The 21,991-nt window shown below is 41.2% G+C and overlaps 1 protein-coding gene across 1 annotated transcript in view; it reads left to right on the plus strand.

Annotated features, from left to right (window-relative positions):
* Sorcs3 (sortilin related VPS10 domain containing receptor 3) overlaps window positions 1–21,991 on the plus strand; it is a 578,947-nt gene that overhangs the window by 554,394 nt on the left and 2,562 nt on the right. The window contains exons 21-26 of the mRNA XM_015494901.2: window positions 6,896–7,019; window positions 8,404–8,516; window positions 13,477–13,608; window positions 15,420–15,519; window positions 16,457–16,562; window positions 21,704–21,864. Of these exons, the coding sequence (XP_015350387.1) occupies window positions 6,896–7,019; window positions 8,404–8,516; window positions 13,477–13,608; window positions 15,420–15,519; window positions 16,457–16,562; window positions 21,704–21,864 (736 nt within the window). The remainder of the gene's footprint in view (window positions 1–6,895; window positions 7,020–8,403; window positions 8,517–13,476; window positions 13,609–15,419; window positions 15,520–16,456; window positions 16,563–21,703; window positions 21,865–21,991) is intronic.

The raw sequence follows: 21,991 nt of genomic DNA on the forward strand, positions 1-21,991 counted from the left end.
TACTTGTACATGCTAGGTTCTTAGCAAATGCATGATTTTAATTATGTTCTTGAAAGTTATTTTTAGGATGGGTTGATAAAAGAAGAGTATTCATGGACCTGGGGCCTCTTTCAGTTTGCATTAATTATGTCTTTTGCCTTTAAATTATTTTTTTAGTGTAAATTAAGTTCTTAGTGTGGATGACCAATGCCTTTGCATTTCTGGGATTATTATTTCCCAGTATAATATATAGGCAGGGCATTTAGTAAGACCCCTGTTTAGTATAACAGAGAAGTAAAGTTCTCTGTGCACGATATGCAACCCAAGTCCAAACACCTGATTAGTTGCAGAGCCATAGCTCAAGTCCAGGGCTCATAGTTCCCATCCACCAGGCACTATCTTTGAGTTCCAGGACCCATTCCTGCAACACTAGGTCTTGCTTCAAAAGCAAGAGATATAAATAATAAATAGGAACTTGAAAGTCATTTGTGGAAAAGAGTTTGGAAATAGGAGGATTTAAACTTATTTCTCTTCTGAGGTTGTGAGGGTTTGGCTTCTAAATCAAGGAATTCTTTTCCATCCTTTTCTGGTCACTTACCTTGTGATCTTTACTGAGATTCTTCTGTGTGCAGGGGCCCCAGTTCTTGGCTATTACCAACACAGTGATGTACTCAGCAACTGGCAAGGAAGACACAAGGTTCCTCCACAGTACCATTTTTTCATTTGAGTGCTGATTTTAAGAACTGAAGTGCCATAAAGAGTTTAACAAGTATCTGATTAAAAAACATACAAATGGACAAAGTGATTGAGGATTCTACTTTTTATTTCCCTAATAATTATCTGTGCCAACTTGAATAGATCACTTGATCTCTGTTTCCTTTTGTCTAAAGTAATGATACTAACACCTAATACATAGACCTAATTGAGTTATTAATTGAACTCTCTCATACACACAAACACCCATACACTTACACCTTATTATGAGAGGGTGACTTTTAAATTATGTGTTGGCATTATAGTTTTGTTTTTGTAATTGATGACCAGAGTTATCCTTTGGTTAGGAAGTTCCAATCTACAAGTTGGAGCATGAAGTACCACACAGATACCCAGTCCCTGAATGTCTTTATAGTCAGTTTTGTTCTCAAAGAACCAAGATACATGATAGGCAGTAGAATAAAATAGCTTCAGAATAAGACAAATTTAGGTTGGAGTCCAAATAGATTATTTTTTTGCTGTATGCCTTTAGTCAAACCATTTAATTTTCTTGAATCTGGTTTTATTAATTGTAATGTTTGAATAATAACAGTAGCAAGTGTAATTGATTACTGCAGTGAGGATTAAGTAAATACTGTTATGTGAATCATTTTGAACACATCTAAGCAGTTAGAAATATCAGACACGGTTGTGCTCATCATTGGCACTAATAGCATCTATATCTAGGTGACAAATCTGAGTTGGTTATATGGATTATATTCCTGTCTACAAAGTGGTTATTTGCTCCATTTGAAAGGAGTATATTTTCAGTGCTTTTATCTAACACCGTGCCAGAATTACATCAAGGTATCGGTGTATTGTGCTCAATTATTGATCTAGCGAGCACCATATTTGACTGGCAAAGAAATGAATGCCCTTGGGTGTCCTGGTGAGTGCTGTGACTTTGGAGCTATTTGTTTCCCTTTGACTAGTAAACTGGCTTGTGAAAGGAAAGGGTCCAATACTAATTTTAAATGTTTATTCCTAGTACTGGCTTTGTATTAGCTTCTCAATACGTATTATTTAAGCATCAGAATTTCACTGATGAAAGAGAAATTATCACCTTTTACAGAGAATACACAAATACACTTAGGCTAATAACCTTGCAAGGTAGTGTTTATGGATGGATATTTGTATATGTGTGAGAGAGGGCATGGGGAGAGACTGTCTTGGTGAAATGGAAAGGTTTAACCAAGTGGTTGGAATTTTAAAACTCTATTGCTAAGAATGAATTGGCCCCTACTTTGTAACTATGCCTTGTCAGGTAGAAGGGCACATATAACATTATTCCTACCTTGAAAGCAATCACATTCCAGAAGAGAAGGTGAGATAAATATGCATTCAGTAATTGGTGAGCAGGCATGAGGTATAAGCAAATAGGAAAGAGCAAGCATTCCTGAAATCCAGCTGTTGGATTTCATACCTAAAGGCCTATCAGTGGGGGAGGTGAACTGGCATCAGTACCTACATGGATTTTTTTTCAGGAACTGTATTTTGCACTAGATGTTGTGAGGAATACAAAACAGTGTAAATTCTATTTGTTGCCTTCAAGAAACATATTTGGGAATATGAGGTTAACATCCAAGAAAAGACACTAGAAGGCGAGGCAGTAGGAATGTACTATTATTGACCAAGTCAAGCAGCCTGGGAAGTGATGAATGTGGGCTTTGTGGGTCACGGAGTGAGTCATGTATGAAATTGGTCCTAAGCTGGCATTGAAGGAGCAGTATATTTGAAGCATAGAGGAGAGGGATCTATTTGTAAAGGTAAGGCTTTGGGAATGGTTGTGTTCTGTGTGGGCTAATCCAGCCAAAGCGGAAGATTCAATTGGGCGGAAGATGGAGGAAAAAGCTGAAAGATGAGAGGAGAGGATAGATGGCTTTGAATGTCACCAGTGTATGCATTTTGCCATAGAAACCCAGATTTAGTATAGTATGATAAGGGCTAGAACCAGATACATTGCCAGTGATACTTTATGCAAAGATTTTTCTGGATATATTTGTGCATGTGCATTTGAAGGGGGGACAGGACAGTTATTTTTTTACCTGAGAGTTTTCACATTTATCCTATAGTATTAACAGTTTTATGGGCTATTTTGCTGTATTTCTTCATTATCTTTGCATATATTAAAGTATTTTTACATAGTTCTAAGCATGTGTTATATATTTTGCCTTTTTGCTTCATAAGATAATCCCCCTTCATACATTGCCATATAAACTGCTGAGGGTTTTAAGTAAGGCAAGCATTGTGACTTCATAGTCTTTCCGATTTGGGAAAGGCAGCTTTTATCAAGGTGTACATTCTGAACTGTGGGAATTTGGCAATATGCAATAATTTTTTTTGTTTGTTTTTGATACTGGGGATTAAACTCAGGGACACTTGACCACCATCCCTAGCCTTCTTTTGCATTTTATTTAGAGATAGGGTCTCACTGAGTTGCTTAGTGCCTCACTTTTCCTGAGGCTACCTTTGAACTCATTATACTCCTGCCTCAGCCTCCCGAGTCACTGGGATTACAGGCATGCACCACTGCGCCCAGATGGCAATATACAATATTAATATGACTTACTGTTTCTGGGAAATTGGTGTAGTCTGCATCGAAAGATTTCCCTGTGACTCCCTCTTCCATTAGTTAAGTGGAAATCTCATAACTAAATAGTTTCTCAGAGCCTTGTTGATTTCTTGCTGGACTCAGAGGATAACAGGTTACCTGTTGCACCTGAGAGATTCTTCACAGGGAGGATATGACCCACAGCTGAGGCTGGGCATGAGACTTTATTCTAAGGGGTTTCACTGTGAGTTGGCCCTGCAGCCTGGACTAAGCAGAGAAAGAGAAGTCATTCGGCTGCCTGCTGGATTTGTGGGACTCTGAATGGCCAATTTGCTAGGATTAGCAGAGGTCTGGCTTAATAAATGTGTCTGCTTGCCTAATAGATTTGAGTAAATGAACCTTAAAATACTTGATTTAATTTAGCATTGGGCACCCGATATCAGTGACCAATGAAGAACTCAAGAATCCTGCAGAGGGTTCCTACTTTGTAAGGAAGGTGAATTCAGCCATGATGCCATAACCACTGATGAAAAACAAAAGCAATTTGGAAAACAAAATTAGCTTCTGCCATTTCCCCAGCACAGACGTCTGCGGCCTGCCACCCGGAGACCAAGCATTTGCATTGAGCACAGTTTGTTTGCTGTGGCTCTGAGCCCTGACTGGCTGGCAGGATGGCCTGCGCTCCCCACCTCAGCTGGCATTCCCTCTGTCCCGCAGCCCTTCCTACTCACTTGGCCAACCATCTCCTAGGGAAGCAGCCAGATGGAGACAAGATCAAATCTGCTGGGACAGGAGGAGTTCCACTCCTCTCAGAGTAGGTACCATGGCCTAGCAGAGCACCACCACCTGAGTCTTGAGATAAGAAGAGTGTGCAGGAAAAGGGGAAGAGGGCCATGTACGCCACTCAGAGCTGAGGAGGATGACATGGAAGGATGAATGTTTCCTAAAATCTCTTAAGAGAGACAAACGCCTGGTGGTGAGAGGTGGGGTGGGATGAAGGACAGCTTAGCAAACCAATATGGAAGGGCAATGTAGTACAGTCAGGGTCAGAGGGTCATTCAAAGGAGTCAGGGAAAATAAAATCACATGGATATTCCTTGGATAATTTTTTTTCCTAGTATTTCATTATGAACAATTTCAGACATACAGTGGAGTTAAGAGAATTTTTCAGTGAGCATCCACATATCCACCACCTACTGTAGTCTGCCATTAACAGTCTGCTTGTTTTGTCACATGTCAATCTGTCCGTCCATCTCTGTTTCTAGATTTTTTGATTCATTTCAATGTAAATGTAAGAAACCTATATACTTTATCCTAAGTGATTCAACTTGCAAATTGTTAAATATAGTTCAAGATTTCTTGACATACTTTCTCCCAGGTGAGCATAAAATGAGTAATAAAACGTTCCTTCTCTTGTAGATATAAATACACTTATACACATGTATACATAAAATACCTCGTTATTTGTTCTTTTCATTATGTGAATGTACTCTGATTCATTTATTTTCCTATGGAGGAATTCCTTGCCTATTCCCAGTTTTCAGCTGTCATGAATGAGCTGCTGTGAACTTTTTCAAATTATTATTTTGGATATCTGTTTTCTCTTCACGAAATTTCCAGAATGCCAATTGCCAAATCAAAACATGTTAAATGATACAACTTCTTTGAAAAAAAGTTCTTGCAAATTCTTATAAAAATCTAACTTTGTTCCACATGGTTGTAGTGTTTTGCATTCCTCTGTATGAGCATTCTAGCTTACTCTTTGTATGTTATAGGAGAGTTCTAGTTTACTCTTCCCTCTTCAGCCTTATTCCTTATTATCATTTCAAAATATTAGCCATTCTGCTAAATGTTTGGAGCCATCTTGTTTTTAAAGGTTGGTAACTAAGGTAATTAAGCAACTTCTGATAGATAAGCTACCACCAGTAGAAACTACATATTTTGCCTAAACCCCAGATTCTGCATGCTGAATAAAAATCATCACCAATCTTTAAACCAATCCATTTATTTAACAGATAAAGAAAGCTGAGAATGGGGACCATTTTAACCAAGGTCATTTCATTAAACATTAAACAGAGCCAGAGTTTGAAGTCACTGTTCTTGTCAACTAGAGATGGCAACCATCTGGTACCCATGTTATTCTCTTGTTCCATGAGATAGCTCAACTAGACTTCACAGGACTTAAACAGTCATGGTGTCACAGTGGTGCACATGACAGACCTACTTGCACCTCATCCCTTATTTAATCCAGCAGGACATACCCTGTGTGCATCATCAGGGAGCCATAAATATGGATGAATACCTGAACCCTGTGGCTTACCCTTAATTGAGGAAAAGAATGTGCCTCTTTATGTGCTTCTTTTCTTCTTATTATTTAGCAAGCGGAGAAGAAAGGGTGTCAGAAATTTAGGGCAATATCTCTAATTCTGCTCAGCTCTAACCATAAGCCTGGTCATAAAATAGAGCTATAGAATTTTAAAGCAGAGAAAAAAATCAAATTATTGTTTCTGGGGCTCAGTCAAAAATTGTGATCTGGAATGAAATTTAAGCCTTGCAGAGGAAACACTACCTGAAAGTTGCACCTTAAAGCTTCTGTGGGGCTCTGTGCCGGCATCCAGCCATGCACGGGTATGCTGGGTGAGTGCTGGTCCATGTCCACTCCTTAAAGTGCAGCTCTGTGCACTCTCCAACCATCTACATTATTATTCTCTATCCAGTTGTCCTGGCACACAGAGAAGAAAAGCAAGTCCTCTCCTCTCTGCTTGTGGAGTCTCTTTATTTATCAGCTGCCTTAGCTCAGTCTCCTACTGTTATGTCTTACTTTCCAAACAAGAGAGGCCTGTGCTTTCAGATGACCACTGGATAATGACTCTTCAATCTCAGGATCTGCCTTTTCTCTCCAAAAAGCACCTGCTCTTATCAAGATCCTAATTCTCAGAGGAAAAAAGCACAATTATGGTACTTTTCTTTTTATCTTTGAGATGTCCCTATCTATGATGATCATCAGGAAAGACAAAAGGAAAAAATAAAAGATTAAAAACATGATCATAGATATGCATGTTTATATATTTTCTTACCTACTGCCTTAGGATAGAAGATACATATAATAAAATGAATAGTCAATAGCATGACTATGCATCCAACTTACCTGTTATATGAAGGACAGGTGCTGAGGGCAGGTGATACCAAATAAGTAAAATGTGATCACTCTCCCGAAAGGTCACATAGTCCAATGGAAATCAGAATGAAAACATAAGTGACAGCAGATACTCTTCCTTTTGAAACACATTGCAAACCCTGCTTCTGCCTTCCCCTAGGAGAAAGAATAGAGTGACGTAAGAACTCATGAGTGTCCAGTCTTACCCCCATTTCTCTGGATTAACATTTTATAATGTGTTTCGTGTCTCTTAATATTCATCCAGGATCCTGAAAGAATTATTACAGTTTTAGGAAGTTGTATAAAACTGCCTCCCACCCCACCATTTCCAAGTTAGGATCACCTGGGATCTAGTCTGCTGTGCAGATCTGTGTCATTCCGAGATTTACAGAAAAGGAAGGAAACCTTCTGTCCCACAGAGATTAAATGGGTGCTGTTATTTCTCTTTTCCGCAGCCCCTCATCACCTTGGACAGCAGCACTTCCTTCACATTCCTGGCAGAGGGAACCAACACCATCACTGTCCAGGTGGCTGCCGGGAATGCCCTCATCCAGGACACTAAAGATATTGCAGTTCATGGTAAGCCCTAAGAATTGTCTTTGGATGACCCCTCCTGCCCAGCCAACTCCCTGTACCCACCCTTGTAGCAGTCACTGACTGTTAGAACCTCCCCAGGCCTAAGGAAAATGAAGGAGGTTCACAGAGGCATTCGGATCTACCTCCTAACTTGTTCCCAGATAGAGGATTCAGGCTATCAGGGAAGAAGATCACAGGCACGTATGTGTTTTCCACAGCAGTGTGTGTCTGCACTGCAATCTGTTTGAGGTTCTCATTAGACAGATTCATGTATCATAAGTTGAGAGAATGCTCAGCTGGAAGACTGTCAGAGAAGGAGCTAGTGCTGATGTCCTGCTGAGGTATCCATAATGCACATGCAACACCCATTGTCTGTGAGAGGGGACCAGTGATTTCCAAAGCTGTGGGAGTCACGATCCCTCCCCTTGCAGAACTCATAGCCCCAGTAATGAGATGGCCTACCCAGAACTGATGTGTTTTCTTGGTTGTTGGAGGTTCTAACAATATTGCCTGGAAAGGCTTGATTATACGGCTAAGAATATAAGCTTGAAGAAAGTGATAAACAGGATCCCCCTTTTCTTCTCATTCTTGTAGAACCACTCCTAATCACTAAATTTATTTTAAATTAAATTGATTATGCTACCACTACCACATCACACAACCCACCCCCAGTCCCCTGGATATAGCCACTATCATTGTATTTTTATGGAAAGTTGTTCTAAGGTATGTGAGCCTCTGACTCAGACTATATTTCTTCAGGCTCATCTAGGTGAGTTGCTTTTCCTACCTCTCTGCAAATCTGCTGCTCAGTCTCTTTTTTGGGTACATAGAAGTTTTATTTTTAAGTAAACATTTTTATTGGAGTATAAATTGTATACAGAAAAAATATATGGACCACAAATGTTTAGCTTCATGAATTACCCCAAAGTGAATAAAGCAGTTGTACTCCCCAACCAGGTCAAGACACTGAAGGTTACACACACCCTAGAGACAAGATTTCAACCTACTCTCTCATCCTCTGAGGCAGTTTCTAGCCTCCATCCCAACCCAGCCCAAAGGGTTAGTGCCTTTGGTTGGCCCTGTGTGACAGATACCACCTACAGGAGCAGAAGCCTCTTTCTGGAGTCCCATGCTTGTGATTCATTTCATTACTACTCTTTACGAGAAGAAAGGCTTAAGATCCTAGGAACTGAAAATACCAGCAGAAGCCGAAATCTACTTCCAACTCTCAAATTCCATTTTATTTCAGAAGCCAAGACATAGACTAAAAATAAGGATTTACAGTTGAATCCTCAGGGAAGAGCCAAGCCTTGCAGAGCCCCTTACCCCCCAGACCCCCTCTCATCTCACTCTGCCAGCTTCACTTGTGTGTTTCTTCTCCTCTCAGAATACTTCCAGTCCCAGCTCTTGTCCTTCTCTCCTAATCTGGATTTTCACAACCCTGACATTCCCGAGTGGAGGCAAGACATTGGCAATGTCATCAAGAAAGCCCTGGTTAAAGTAAGTTGGGTTTATCTTTGTTTAAGTTTGTGAACAAGAGAACTTGATGGAATCGATAAGAACTGAAAACACTATTCTGCAGATAGATAAGTTTTGTTTCTCTATGAAAAGAGAGAAAGAGGGAAAGAATGGGTGGAGTAGCAGGGAGGAAGGAGGAAACAGGGGAGAAAAAGAGGAGAGAGAAGGAGAGAGTTAAGTCTAGTGTTTGAAGATGGAAATTGACCCACTGCTTATCCAAACATTTCTGAGACAGGGGCTTGACCTTTTTAGAGGACTAGTGGATGGACCATTCAGTGAGTCCATACTAATAGCATGCACTTAGGTATATCTTTGACCATGAATAGATATTCACAGATATATAGAATCCCCAGACCACCCTTGGCCATTCATGGCTCTCAGGAGACTACGGGCCAGGAAACAGCGTTCCACCAGAGAGACAGAGCTGAAGATTTATCCCGGGGTCACAATTGCCTTAGAGAAAGTAAGAATTCTGTTAGCCTCTGTCAAAACTAGGTACTAGAATCTGACAAACAAAACACAGTTAGTTCAAATGTAAAAACATGTCTGATGTGTAGTTTGTAACCAGAGTCTCCATGGAGTATAGAGAAACGTGTGATTTGTACCAGCCAGTAAAGTGCAAGCCTGACATGGATGGATTTGTGATTCAACAAAAAGCTCACTGAACTATTGGGATCATTTTGGAGGGGATATTTGAGCTATTATACATATAAGGATATATGTCAGTTAACAGGGAGGGGAAAGCATCTTTCAGGTAGCATGAAATCCATGGACTTCTGAGGAGTATGCCCTGTTGGGAAATGGCATTGGGTTTGTGTCCTCAGTCTATTACTTAGAGAACAAGCCTGGCTAAAGTTGAGCTAAATGGTTAGGATGGACTGTGAAGTGTCTGAAGCTAACTGGTAGTTGCCATCTGTTCTTCAGGCAGTGGAGAGTGTGAAAAGTATTATTTTTTTCTTTAGGTAACAAGATGCTGCCAATAGGTTTATATGTCAGGCTCCCCTTCTGATGGCAATGCAGAGGAAAGCCTGCTGGGAAATCAGGGAGGGTACAGAGTAGGGGAGATATTTCACCAAAGATGACCGGTTGAAAGGCCACTGCAGTATTCAGTTACCTCAACCAGGAATAATAAGATCCCGAAAAGGAGTCCAAGCCTACTTAGGAAGTTGAACAGTTGGGTTACTGATTAATAAATGCAATGAGACAGAGGGAGAAGCCTTTTGGTTACTAGAGTAAGTAGGAGATGGCCTTGCATTAACCAGGATAGGGACTGTTTAGGAGAAATATACTCAGGGAACAATGATGTTTTTATGAGTTTGGAGCACATGAAAAATGTTTAGGTAAAGCGCACAAGAGAGTTGAAAATGGGGGTCTGAAAGCCAAGCAGAGGGTCATACCAGAGGCAGAGATTTTGGAGCTGAGGCCTAGGAGGTCACTGGGCTCCCCTAAGGGGAGTGGGGTCAAGGAAGTCATGACTGCTCATGCTCCCAAGGGAGAAGTGAAAGACCCCAGGAAAAACATGGAAAAGGAGCAGCCAACACCAATGAGAAGGATATAAAAGCATTCCTGTAGGAACTGACTACAAGAGGAACATTAAACCTTTTATTAAAATATTGTTCATAAGAAGAAGTGAAAAAGAGACTGCTATGTGTGCTGTCTTCTCTTCATCTGTTCAGGCTGCTGTAACGAGGCACCATAGATTAGATGGTTCATAAGCAACAGAAATTACTTCTCACAGTTCTGGAGACCAGAAAGTCCAAGATGGAGGCACCAGCCTATTTGATGTCTAGTAAGAGCCTGTTCCCTGATTCAAAGATGACACTTTCTTACTAGGTTCATGTGGTAGAAAAAAGGCAAAGCAGCTCTCTGTGACCTCAGTGCACTAATTCTATTCACAAGGGCACCACCCCCATGATTTAATCACCTTCCAAAGGCCCCACCTCCTACTCCAACACAGGAGTGGCCAGGTTTTAAGCATATGAATTATAGGAAGAGAAACAATCACATTGTAGCATATGTTTTAGATTGTGAGGCACCCAAATTGGGCAGCATTTTATAGGGTTGCATTTATTAAAAACTTACACATTTTTTAGAAATAACTTGGTAATTACAACAGTGCTACTACTAAATAATAATAATTATCCATGTCATTGATGCCTAGCCCTTAAGTTTCATGAGGACAAATCACTTGCATGTCCCTCTACACAGGATTCAGTGAATCTAGATGCATAGTTTTGACCCTTGAGACAAAGGGTCAAAAGCATCATACTAACCAAGACATGGAGAGGCTCCTCCCACTTGACTCCATTGTGTGGTTCTCAACATTTTGCTTCTTCTTCTGGTCTCCTGAGACTTGCTACCCCTGGCTGTTTAGGATAAAGTCTTCTACCCAACGTACTAGGTCACTGAGACTTCCAGCTACTCCAGGGCGTGCCTCAGAGCAGGACAGTGAGGCATCTGGCATTTCAAGTGGATGCTTCTCTGATGGATGGGATTTTTAGGCTTCTGTGCTGCTTCTTACTCTCCTGTAGGCTGGCTCTCTTGCTTTTGTTTATCACAACCCTGAACGTTAACTCCAATCTGGAAGCCACGTTCCAAATAGGAATCAGAGCTGAGCAAATGGGAAACGACCTATCCTCTGCTTCTATTCAATTCAGCAGCTATTAATTGATTTTCTCCTCTGTCAGGGATCTTTCAGAGCAGCTAGGTAGCCTCAAAGAACTCCAGGAATGTTTGGGCAACAGCACACTAGGAACCTATTGGGGGCAACACTGTACCATATAGATGTAATCACATGCCACAGTGGACATGGTCTCTGTTCTTGAAATGTGATGGGCATGATGATGGGCAATATGGCTTCAGCACCATAGTGAAAATACAAATAACCTGGACAGAAGCAGATCTCAAATGGATCAGCCAGCTTTTCTTCATTCTGCAGCAAAGTCAATCCATCAGGCATGGAAGGGCTCATTTTCTGGATACAGAAATGGCCCCCAGGTTACAGAAGGAGTCTGGGTTTTATACTTTACAATGAGGGTGAATTAATCATTGGAGACTGCAGATGTGCTGTTTGGCCAGTCGGGGACCTACTTGTGCAGGTTAAAATTTTAACTCAGGAAGGCAGTTGTAAAAAGTTTGAAACTCATTGTCACTGGGAACAGCTCAGAACTTGGTGTTTACTGCTTATCTTCCTTCCTCTGGGACCCATTGATACCTGGAGCTTCACTATTTGCTTTTCTCCTTCCAGGACTCATCTGCAATGGGAAAGGGTAAGAGTCGAAGGCCCACCATTTCAGTATCACCTCTTCCCGTTTAGGACCCATTGTGGTTGGGAAGGGGTAAATGTTTGCTTTTGGTGGAGATGCTGGGGATGAACCCTGGAAGGAATGAAAGTTTGCTAATTTCCCCCTCCTTCCTCCTGAGCTACACTGTCCCTCCATTTTTTTTCCTGGGGGGTGGGTGGGAATTGTTTGAAGGACCTTGGTTGGGAGGCTGAAGTGGAAATCATCATAGGTAGATACAGTCAAGGGAAACTGTCAAGGCGGTAATTCAGCTGCATCTAATTATCACTCATATTGTATGATTAGAAGAAGCAGTCAGTGTTGTTCTGGACAAAAGAACTTCAAGAGACAGGCGCAGTGGCACATGCCTGTAATCTCAATGGCTTGGGAGGCTGAGGCAGGAGGATTAAGAATTCAAAGCCAGCCTCAGCAAAAGTGAGGTGCTAAGCAACTCAGTGAGACCCTTTTTCTAAATTAACACAAAATAGGACTGGGGATGTGACTCAGTGGTTGAATGTCACTGAGTTCAATCTCTGGTACCCGCTCCATGCACCCCCACCCCCCCAAAAAAATGACCCTCAAGAGACACAAAAGAAAGAATAGCAGTGGGCACACTATTTGTTTGTTCTCACTTTTTTTTTCTTTTTTCTTTTCTCTTTGGTCTCCAGGAATTGGCCTTAAGATAGAAGCTAATGTTTAGTTTTTTATCCCAAAAACAATATAATCCTTTTATTAAACACTCAGGAATAGAACAATTCACTCATCATCTCAGCCTCTTAACTTTTAGTATTCGGGATCTTTTTTTTTCAGTACATTCGTATTTTTATAGACTTGTAACCAAAGGAAATAGACCAGAATGCAGCCATCTGAAGTGTTTTTCCATGTTGCCTCCTGGTGTTGATTATCATCTTAAAGCTAGAATAATATTGTATCAGGTGATTGTACTGGAATTTACTTCATGTTTTTTGAATATTTGAGTTTTTCCTCTTTATTTACTATTCGATATAATGTCCTACTTTTTCCTGCCTATGGCCTTTCCCTACATTCTGGATCACGTCTTCAGGACTCACCCACAAAGTGTTAAAGCTACCAGATGAAGGTTATGCATGTTTTCATGGACTTAATGTGAGTCTTTTGGAAAACAAATTGGTGATATGTATCAATTTTTAGTGCTGCCAGCAAGAAATGAGGCAGCCTCCTCCACTGCAGCCACGCCAACATTAGCCATTAAACTTTTTTAAAATCCTGTTTTAAGAAGTGAAAACAAGTAGTGCTCGGCTATTTTTTAAATTTGCATTTTCCCGTGTTTGTGTATAACTGCTTATTCCTCATTTGCAGCCAGTCTGTTCGTGTTTTAGCCAGAAGCCCTAGTCCTTAGTGCAGAAAAAAATGGAAAATATGGGATTGCAAATGCTCCCAGCAATGTTTTGAAGATCATTTATAATACTATTTTAGTTTCAGTTAGAAAAGAAAAAGAGCATAGCAAGAGGGGAAACTAATAACTCTTTACCTAGCAGTTTTAGAGAAAAAGAGAAAGCAAGCCTAAGATGGTGAATTTAAAACATCCGTACAAGCCCCAAAGCTGTGTGTCCTCTGCTTCTGGCTGCTATTTGTGCACGTCTCTCCCCAGGACCTCACTCTTTGGTCTGTATACTTTGCAGGTGACCAGTGTCCCAGAAGACCAGGTCCTTGTTGCTGTGTTCCCTGGCCTCCCCACCTCAGCAGAGCTTTTCATCCTCCCACCCAAGAACTTGACAGAGAGGAGGAAAGGCCACGAAGGAGACCTAGAACAAGTAAGCGAAAACTTGGCCGGGACACTTGCCTGCAGCCCAAGCTCTGAGGGGCGTAAGTTGTTTCCAGCCAAAAAGGGAGAGAAGCTATCACCCATTGACCCACCAGGGTATAGCTCTTTGCCCAACACCCAGGGTTTGGAAGAACCAGCCATCAGTCTTGCCCAGAATGAGCAAAATGCAAGTAGCACGGAGCACTCTGCCACACCAGAAGGAACAGCACCTCTGAAACAGGGACACTGACCTTGGCACCAAGGTGAATGAGTCAGGTGGAACTGAGTCTTCCAATATGGTGCCCCTGCACTTTGCTCATATCTCCCTACAGTGACTCATCCTGGTATGGCAGAGCGGTGGCAGAGAAAGTCAGACAGAAAGATACACAGAGAAAGGCTTACAGAGGCAAAGGGCTTTGAGTTCCCCTATGTGCTCATGGAAAAATATGTTTCTTGTCTTTAAACTGTGCTGGCTCTGGAGGTCCTAGTTAATTTAAATTTCCCTTCTGGAGAGAGAATGAACTGCTTTTAAATATGTCTCTTGGAGAGAGATGGATGGCCTCATCTTGCTTTGACTAAAGAAGCAGTATTTCCAAGAGGGAATGTGATTCACTGTCTTTATCAAATGGGCTCTTGGTCCTGTGATCTGCGCATCATCCTGGGAGCAAAGGAGGGGCAGGTCTCGAGTTTCTCCCTGCCACTCACTGTTCCTATTGGGGTCTCATTGGCTGTACTCTGTGTCACCCTTCCCTGCCTTCCCATGGTGCTAAATCAGGGGACGTGAAAGAGAGCAAGGACCAGGATGCTGAAGGTCAGTGTGAATCAAACACGTTTGCTCCTGTGTGCAGTAACCATTGTACAGACCCTTCTGTGTCCCTCAGGTACTCACCTGGCCCAGCTGTCACCCATCACTACACCCATCCACAGCCTTGAGCAGTATAAATGGCATCACAGTCCACTTCTCTGGAAGAAGAAACAGTTCCCTTACGTTGCAGGGTTGCGTGTTGAAGTTGGCCAGAAATACATTCAGCTTCTCAACGCACACATCACTTTTATAAGACCTCTTTATTCTGAAATAGCAAGTGGCATGTGTGAACTATATTTGGAAGCTACAATATCCATCCATTTAGATAAATAGGTAATTACGGTGATGAATAGCAGCTGTGATATTAAGGCGCATACAGCGAGATAAGAGTTAGGGACAACAGCCTAAGTCCGCCTCAGCTTTCATGTGGGAATTACAGAGTGATTAAATCGATGTTATGTGTTCTGAGACTTGCTGGAGAAAAGTAAAGAGGAAAAATTATCCCATAAAAACGAGGCAGCTTCTGCTTTGATGTTTGCCTCCCATTGTCTCTGAGATGGAAACGAGGGAGGAGTGGGCTGGGGATGTACGTGCCTGCTTTAATCCCAGCAGGGTCCTCGGTACCCTGTGCGTGTTACTTGATCAGATTAAAGAGCTAATGATGAGTTGACTTTCTTTCATTGGAACCCTCAACAGGTCTGGTTCTGAAGGCAGGGATGAAAGAGCGCTGAGCAAGGAGTGGAGTGGCAAACCCCCATCTGTCCAGGCTCTAATACATGGGGTGACCGTGGGCACACCGCCTTCTGCCTCTCCCCTCTCCCCTCTCCAGCATAAGCAAATAATACCACTCACTTCATTGGCTGCACAGGGCTCTGATGGCTGGAGAAAAAAGTTGATAAAGATGTTCCAATATCCAGTTCCCAGAATGAACGTGGTCATTTTTGGTCAGTTCACCTATGAAGGAGCATTGTTGCATTTCACAGCTTTCTCTACAGCCTCTCTCTCCTTTCTTTCAGATTGTAGAGATACTGTTTAATGCTCTAAACCAGAACTTGGTCCAGTTTGAGCTGAAACCAGGGGTCCAGGTCATTGTGTATGTCACACAGCTGACATTAGGTGAGTGAGTGTCTGTTGGGAGTCAGGGGGACATGGGTACCATGCAGAGAAAAGGAAAGAGATAATCACCCAAAAGTTTTGCCATAAATGCCTGAAAGTTTGGTGCTGTAATGAAGCACTTATTTGACAGTTCAGAAAGATTAATCATGTGTCTCTGGAGGAGTTCCGAGTGGGTAGCAGGAAGACCTTCTTAGGAGTGCCTTTGCCATCAATCTTGTTTGTTACTGGAGAAAGCATACGATTTCCTTGGATCTTGACTTGATGTATTTACTTAATTATTTTTCTTTGCAACAATTAGGATTGCAATGGATATTCATTGGGCTCCCTTAATTTCTTAGATTCTGTGATCCCATGAATTTTAGTGGGAATGTAAGATTAGAAAACTTTAGAATCATCAAACATCCAATTTAAAATGTATGAGTCTGGTAGAAATGGAGACTAGCTCTACTTGGTTGATTTATGAAAGGAATAAAAAGCATGTCACAGTGGGCATTTGCTGCTAGCTCTCTTGTTAATCTAAGACTTCTCAATGTACAGGCTCCATGTGTGTTCATCCAGGGGTGCTTCACCAGAACCTTGGAGAGGAAGAGAGTGAAACATGGCTTTAGTGTTTAGCCAAAGTTCCCAGTGGACTGCCGCATTGGCACACAGGCTGTTGCAAAGAAAAAGCACACAAGTCCTTCTTCTCCCTCATCTGGACACACTTTACTCAGTTTATATCAAGAATGGCAAGGTGCCCCAGGCACAGCCAAGGAGTTCACTTTCCCTCGAAATCTGTGATCAAGGGTACCATTCTCATTTTTGAAGCCAGGCTTCCTGTACTCAGATTGCATGCAGGGTGATTGGGGACTGGACGTAAGGGTGGAGAGCAGATAGTTGGCTGCTTGGCATCTGCCCAGTTACTAACTTCCAACTGAGCATTCTTCTTCCCTCCTAGCTCCACTAGTGGATTCCAGTGCTGGTCACAGCAGCTCCGCCATGTTGATGCTCTTGTCAGTGGTGTTTGTTGGCCTGGCTGTGTTTTTGATCTACAAGTTTAAAAGGTATGTTGGATTTTCACTCACTTTATCTCAGGACCAGGTTTACTGCAGATGATTTTTCTGTTAACCAACTTTCCTAAACTCATCTCAAGAGTCTGTCCTTAATTCTCCTTGAAGTAGTGTCTGACATTGGGGGAAAACAGGAATGGTTGGGGGTGAGGGATTATATGGTTTTAAGAATCTGACTTCTCTCCACTTTAGAGGTATATGGAGTTAGGCAAATAAAGGCTAGCCTTGACATCCATTTACTCTGCTTAATAGAAAAAGTGTAAGAAGTTTTCAGACCTCACACAGATTTTTCAAGTGAGGTCCCAAGTACTCAACAGATCCTTTTATGCAGATCAACACCCATTCAGAGTGGTTAAGAAGAGACATTGCAGCTGAAATCTGATATGCATATGGACAGACACACACTCATTTTCTTTTCTCAGGTTGTAGCCATCCAATATCTCTACTTAAATTTGCCTTCAACCTTTTCTCACTTCTTCCTTTTTCTAAGGAAATTGATCAGGGAAACTAAACTCAGCATGTGTTCAGAAATCCTTTTTAAAGCCCACAGGAGGGGAGATATAACAGGGTACTTACTGAAAATATGAAATTGAAATTAACAAACCTATACTAATATTCAAGTTATGCAATACTCCTCCTAGGACGGGTATAGGTTAAGAGTGTGAACTCTAAACTGAGAATCAACTTTTACCATTTATAACCTTGGGCAATTGTGTTTGTCTCTCTAAGCCTTAGTTTTCTTATCTGTAAAATATGGTTTTGCTATATGGTTGACATGTAATAATAGCTATAACTGATGCATATTTTACTATAAAAGAAGGCTAAGGACTTGTAAATAACAAAGGGCATGTCTTCCAAAGATGCTTCTTGTGTCATCAACTGGCACACAGTAGGCTCTCAAAAAACATATCTGTGGCATGGATATGTGCTTCTCATGAAGCCTAGGTAAAATGAAAATGTCATTTATTATCACATGACTTCTGAATGCCTGGCTTTGCTCTAGGATTGTACCTGGGAGGTAGACTTTCAGATTTTGGAAGAGATTAGTGGAAAAGGTGCTTTCCTCTTCTGACATCTTTTCTCATGCCATACCCTCCCCTAGTGGTTATCTCAAAAAAAAAAAAAATCAATATACCTCTCAATATTAGCCACACTGGCAAGAAGCCTTCAATACCCACTCATACCCACCAGAAGTGCAAAATATAATTTACCTTGGTAGTCAGTTTATAGACCTGTGTGTGAGTTCATGTCCTTCTGGATGGAGAAGGGTCAACCCATGTACCCTGTTCCCTTTGAAGAGAGGTAAAACCTGCACTTCATAAGTCAAGAGAAAAGGTTCAATATGGAAATGGTCTGGTGAAGGCAGCTACCCATTTATGCATTACTTCCATTCTATGCAAACAAGACTTTGACTCATCCAAGGATTTGATTGTGGGGAAGCCTGGTGATTGCTGGGATTTGAAGAGCAGCTAAACCAAATTTATTGCCTCTGCCTCCTAGACCTCAGTGGTTGCTGAGGACAAGTGCCAATAGGAGTCCTGATAAGAGGCATTTGTGTCTGGCATGCATCTCCAAATTAAAGCCAGACTTACCCTGTGATTTAGAAAGCCTCTGTTCTTTTATAAATGCGGCTGTACTCCCTAGACAGTCAACTTATTACTGTAGGCATCTCTAAATTTGCACACCTTAATACATGAGCCCATGCCAGGTAATGACATCTCTGAACTCTTTCCCTTTGTAGTTCCCAATTATTGGCCAGTCCTTTCTAAGTCACTGACAGTGGATCATGCAGCTAAGTCTACAGGAAACGAATACCAGTCCAGCTGGATAAACAGCAGAGTCAGCTACAAGTAACCAGTCACTGGTTAACCTTGACTTTTCTATCCTCTTTTTACTGGATGTTTTCCTCCTAGGGCTCAAGCCATTTGGTTGAGAGTTGGTTGGATTTTTTTTTTTATCTTTTTCCCCTTCTTCATCATATAGAACCCCATTGATGGCTATGTGGAGGATGCCCAGCTTGCAGGCAAATAAGGTCAGGTTCTTACTCCTGGGTTCCCTGTCTAATAGAATGTTCTGCAACAATGAAAATGTTCTGTAATCTGTGCTCTACTCTAATGGCCACTAGTGTGATTGTGAACTGAATTTTAAATTTTAAGTCTAATTAATTGAAATGTGAGTAGCTTTACCTGGTTAGTAAACATTCTGTTGAACAGCCTAGTCTAGGTAAAGGGCAATTCTACTTCTGTTTCCAGAATATTTGCTATGCTGAGTTTTCAGAACCAAAACTTCCCCTCTGTAATGAATTTAAACATGTAATATTCAACAAACATTTATTGAGTTCCTACTATGTGCCAAGCACTGAAAAACCATCTCCTTGTCCCAACTAGTCACTTAGGAGGACAATCACCCCAATCCCCAGACCTCCTTCAAGTAAATATCACCCTGCCTCTTACACTGCATCTTGTTCTCAGTGAACGCCATATGTCTTACCAATATAATTAAAAATCACTGTGAGATGGCTTGTGCTTTCTGAAAACTGCGTAACAAGACCCCTTTTTTTTAAAAAAAAATAAATAACTCTAGATACACTTTTTCTGGTTATCCAAGAAAATGTTTGAGCCTTTATATTTGCTCCTATCTTTTTTTTTCGGTGGGGCTTTCATTATAGTTCAAAGTCTACTTTGCTCTCAGAGGCTTCCAGCGTGCTTCATAGCTGGAGCAAATGAATATAAACCACAGTTGTTTTTTTTATTTGTTTGCTTGCTTTTGTAGAAGACTTGGGCTTATCCATCTTACTCTCCTTTTTAAACCTGTCTGAATGTGTGGCCCAGGACCTATCCCTTGATCTCTTTATGCAAAAGCGGGGTTCCGATTCAACTTATATCCTTGAAAGTCCTACAAACAGATATGTTAAGAAATGAAAAGCAACTTGACAGCTTTTTAGAATTCTGCAAATTGTGTTAGAAAAAAGTCAGTCCCTTACAACCATCTAGTTGGAATGGTGAAAATATGCCTATTTTTTTGATGTCTTTTCTAGGGATTGAAATAAAGTGAACAATCATCATAAGGGCTAATTCATCCAAATCCTCTTAGGGGGTCTTTTGTCAAGCAAGAGGGGAGGCAATGAACTGTGTTAACAACTCCAAAGCACAGGAAGGGTATGACTGCCCCCAGCACCTAGTTCAATATAATAGTTGATGCCAACATTCATGAATAACATGTAGTTTTATGATCAGAAGAAATCTAAGTCATTAGGCTGCATGTCTATTTAGCTAAGAAGTAAGAGCCAGCATGAATTTTTGATTCTACACCTTTGCAGAGGCTGTGGTTCTCACAGAGCTGCTGTACATTTAGGGCCTTGTAAATTATATTAAACTGGTTTAGGAGTCATGGGGGCACCTCTCCTAATGTATGGAAAACAAACACTAAAGACATGGAAACTGAGCTTAAAGAAAAGATAGAAAACGCTGCAAGTTTTAAACCTATTTTCAGAGTTTTCTTTCAGTGTTAGCTACAGAAGGACCTTACTAAGTGCCACCACATTGTGCCTCATTTGAGGGTAAAGAGGGGAGGGAATGTAGAAACTTGAAAATAGTACTGCTTGGTACTTAGACAACAGAGAGATTCTTTTTAGAAATGCATGAATATTCTGTGTAAGGTGGGAATTAGATGTCCTAAGTCTAATGGTGTATTTCACAGTAATTGGCTTCATAAAGCATCTAGACTTTAGTCTAATTTCCTCGCCAACTGGTCAGGTGAGAAGAGTATCTTCTGGATATGATAATCCAAGAAAAAACTGTTACTTTTTTTTTGAAGACTGTTACTTAAAAAAATAGATGGAGAACAGGCTTTGAACCATTTAGTCATTGACTCAATAAAGGCTTAGTGAATGTAAACCATGTGTCAAGCACTTACTAAGTCAGATATAGAGCAGTGAATATAGAAAACATAGACTTTGTCCATATGGGGCTTTTAGTCTAGTGGGAGACAAAGACCAAAAAACAAGTCAATACATGCTGCCTATTATATCATCCTAAGCCAGAGTCTTATTTATTGCTTTTATAGAAATCATCCATAATCATGGGATTTTAACAGGGGAGGTTTCTTAGGGATGGTGCATAAGCCAAGTTCTGAAGAACAAGGAAGAAACCACCATGAGAGGAGCAGAGGGAGGCCTGCTACAGACAGAGGGAACAGTTGGTTCAATGCCAAGTCCCCCAGATGGGGAAGAGCTTTCTCTATTAGTTTCTTGGAGTTCAGAGTTTGGGTTTGTAGCTTTCCAAAGACATGAGCATCACCTGAGAGCTTGGCAGAAATGTGGAATCTCACCCCATCCACACCTATAAAGACACAGTGGACATTTTACAGCGCTTTGGGTGGAACCTGAGCACTATGAGCTGAGAAGCTCTGGATTAGAGGAACGTGAAGGAGGCTCCAGAGCACAATGGGTCAAGACATAACAGAGAAGGGTCAGGATGTGAATGTCCCCTAAAGATTCAGATCTGGACCTGCCCACTCTTCTATCCCCAAACTGGTCTTGTTTGTATTTCTGTTTTTAAAGGAAGTTATTTAGCTTCTCTTAATTCTTCCTTTAATATTCGCCCTACTCATAAAAGGAAGCTATCGTTAACCTTGTTGAACAGATGAGGAGACTAACTATCCAAATGTTGAAGATTGGTCAATGAGTGTTGCTCTGAAAATTGTAATGTTGGATTAAGAGTCTATTATTTCTCAGTTATTCATAAAACAAGCAAATTGGTTAAATTAATTCAATTTTAGAAAAAAAAGTCTTTTTCTATACAAACTTAAGAGTCTCAAAGTCCAACTCTTTTGAAAACTTAGTAACAAGAAAACATTTTAAGGGTCTAAATGAATAACTGGTTTATCTCTGCTTGCTTTTCGCCCCAGAAGAGGATGCATTCCTCAAAGCACAGTGGTTTACATCTTCCCTGGGCACCTGTGTCTCTGACTGGCTTTGTATCCTTAGCCTCATGGCCACAGTGTCTTTAGGTGACTAGTACTTTTCCCTGACATTGGCTCTTCCTGTTCACATTTCCTTCATCACCCAACATTTACAATAGCCCAAGTTTGGCATGCCTATGATCTTACTCTGATTTTGTTCCTAACCCTTATAGGAAAATTCCTTGGATTAACATCTATGCCCAAGTCCAACATGACAAGGAGCAGGAGATGATCGGGTCAGTGAGCCAAAGTGAAAATGCCCCCAAAATCACACTCAGTGACTTCGCTGAGCCCGAGGAACTGCTGGAAAAAGAGTTGGACACTCGGGTCCTAGGTATGTATGTGTCCCTGTGCCATCAAGGGCCTGAGTCCTCTGTCCTCCAAACACTTGGTCAGCCAGTGCATATTACCTGTCCCCTAGACACTATGGACTGGAAGGCTAGAGAAGAATTTGTCTGGCA

The sequence above is a fragment of the Marmota marmota genome, unplaced genomic scaffold (genome assembly GCF_001458135.2).
Source record: "Marmota marmota marmota unplaced genomic scaffold, marMar, whole genome shotgun sequence".
In the NCBI taxonomy this organism is placed as follows: Eukaryota; Metazoa; Chordata; class Mammalia; order Rodentia; family Sciuridae; genus Marmota; species Marmota marmota.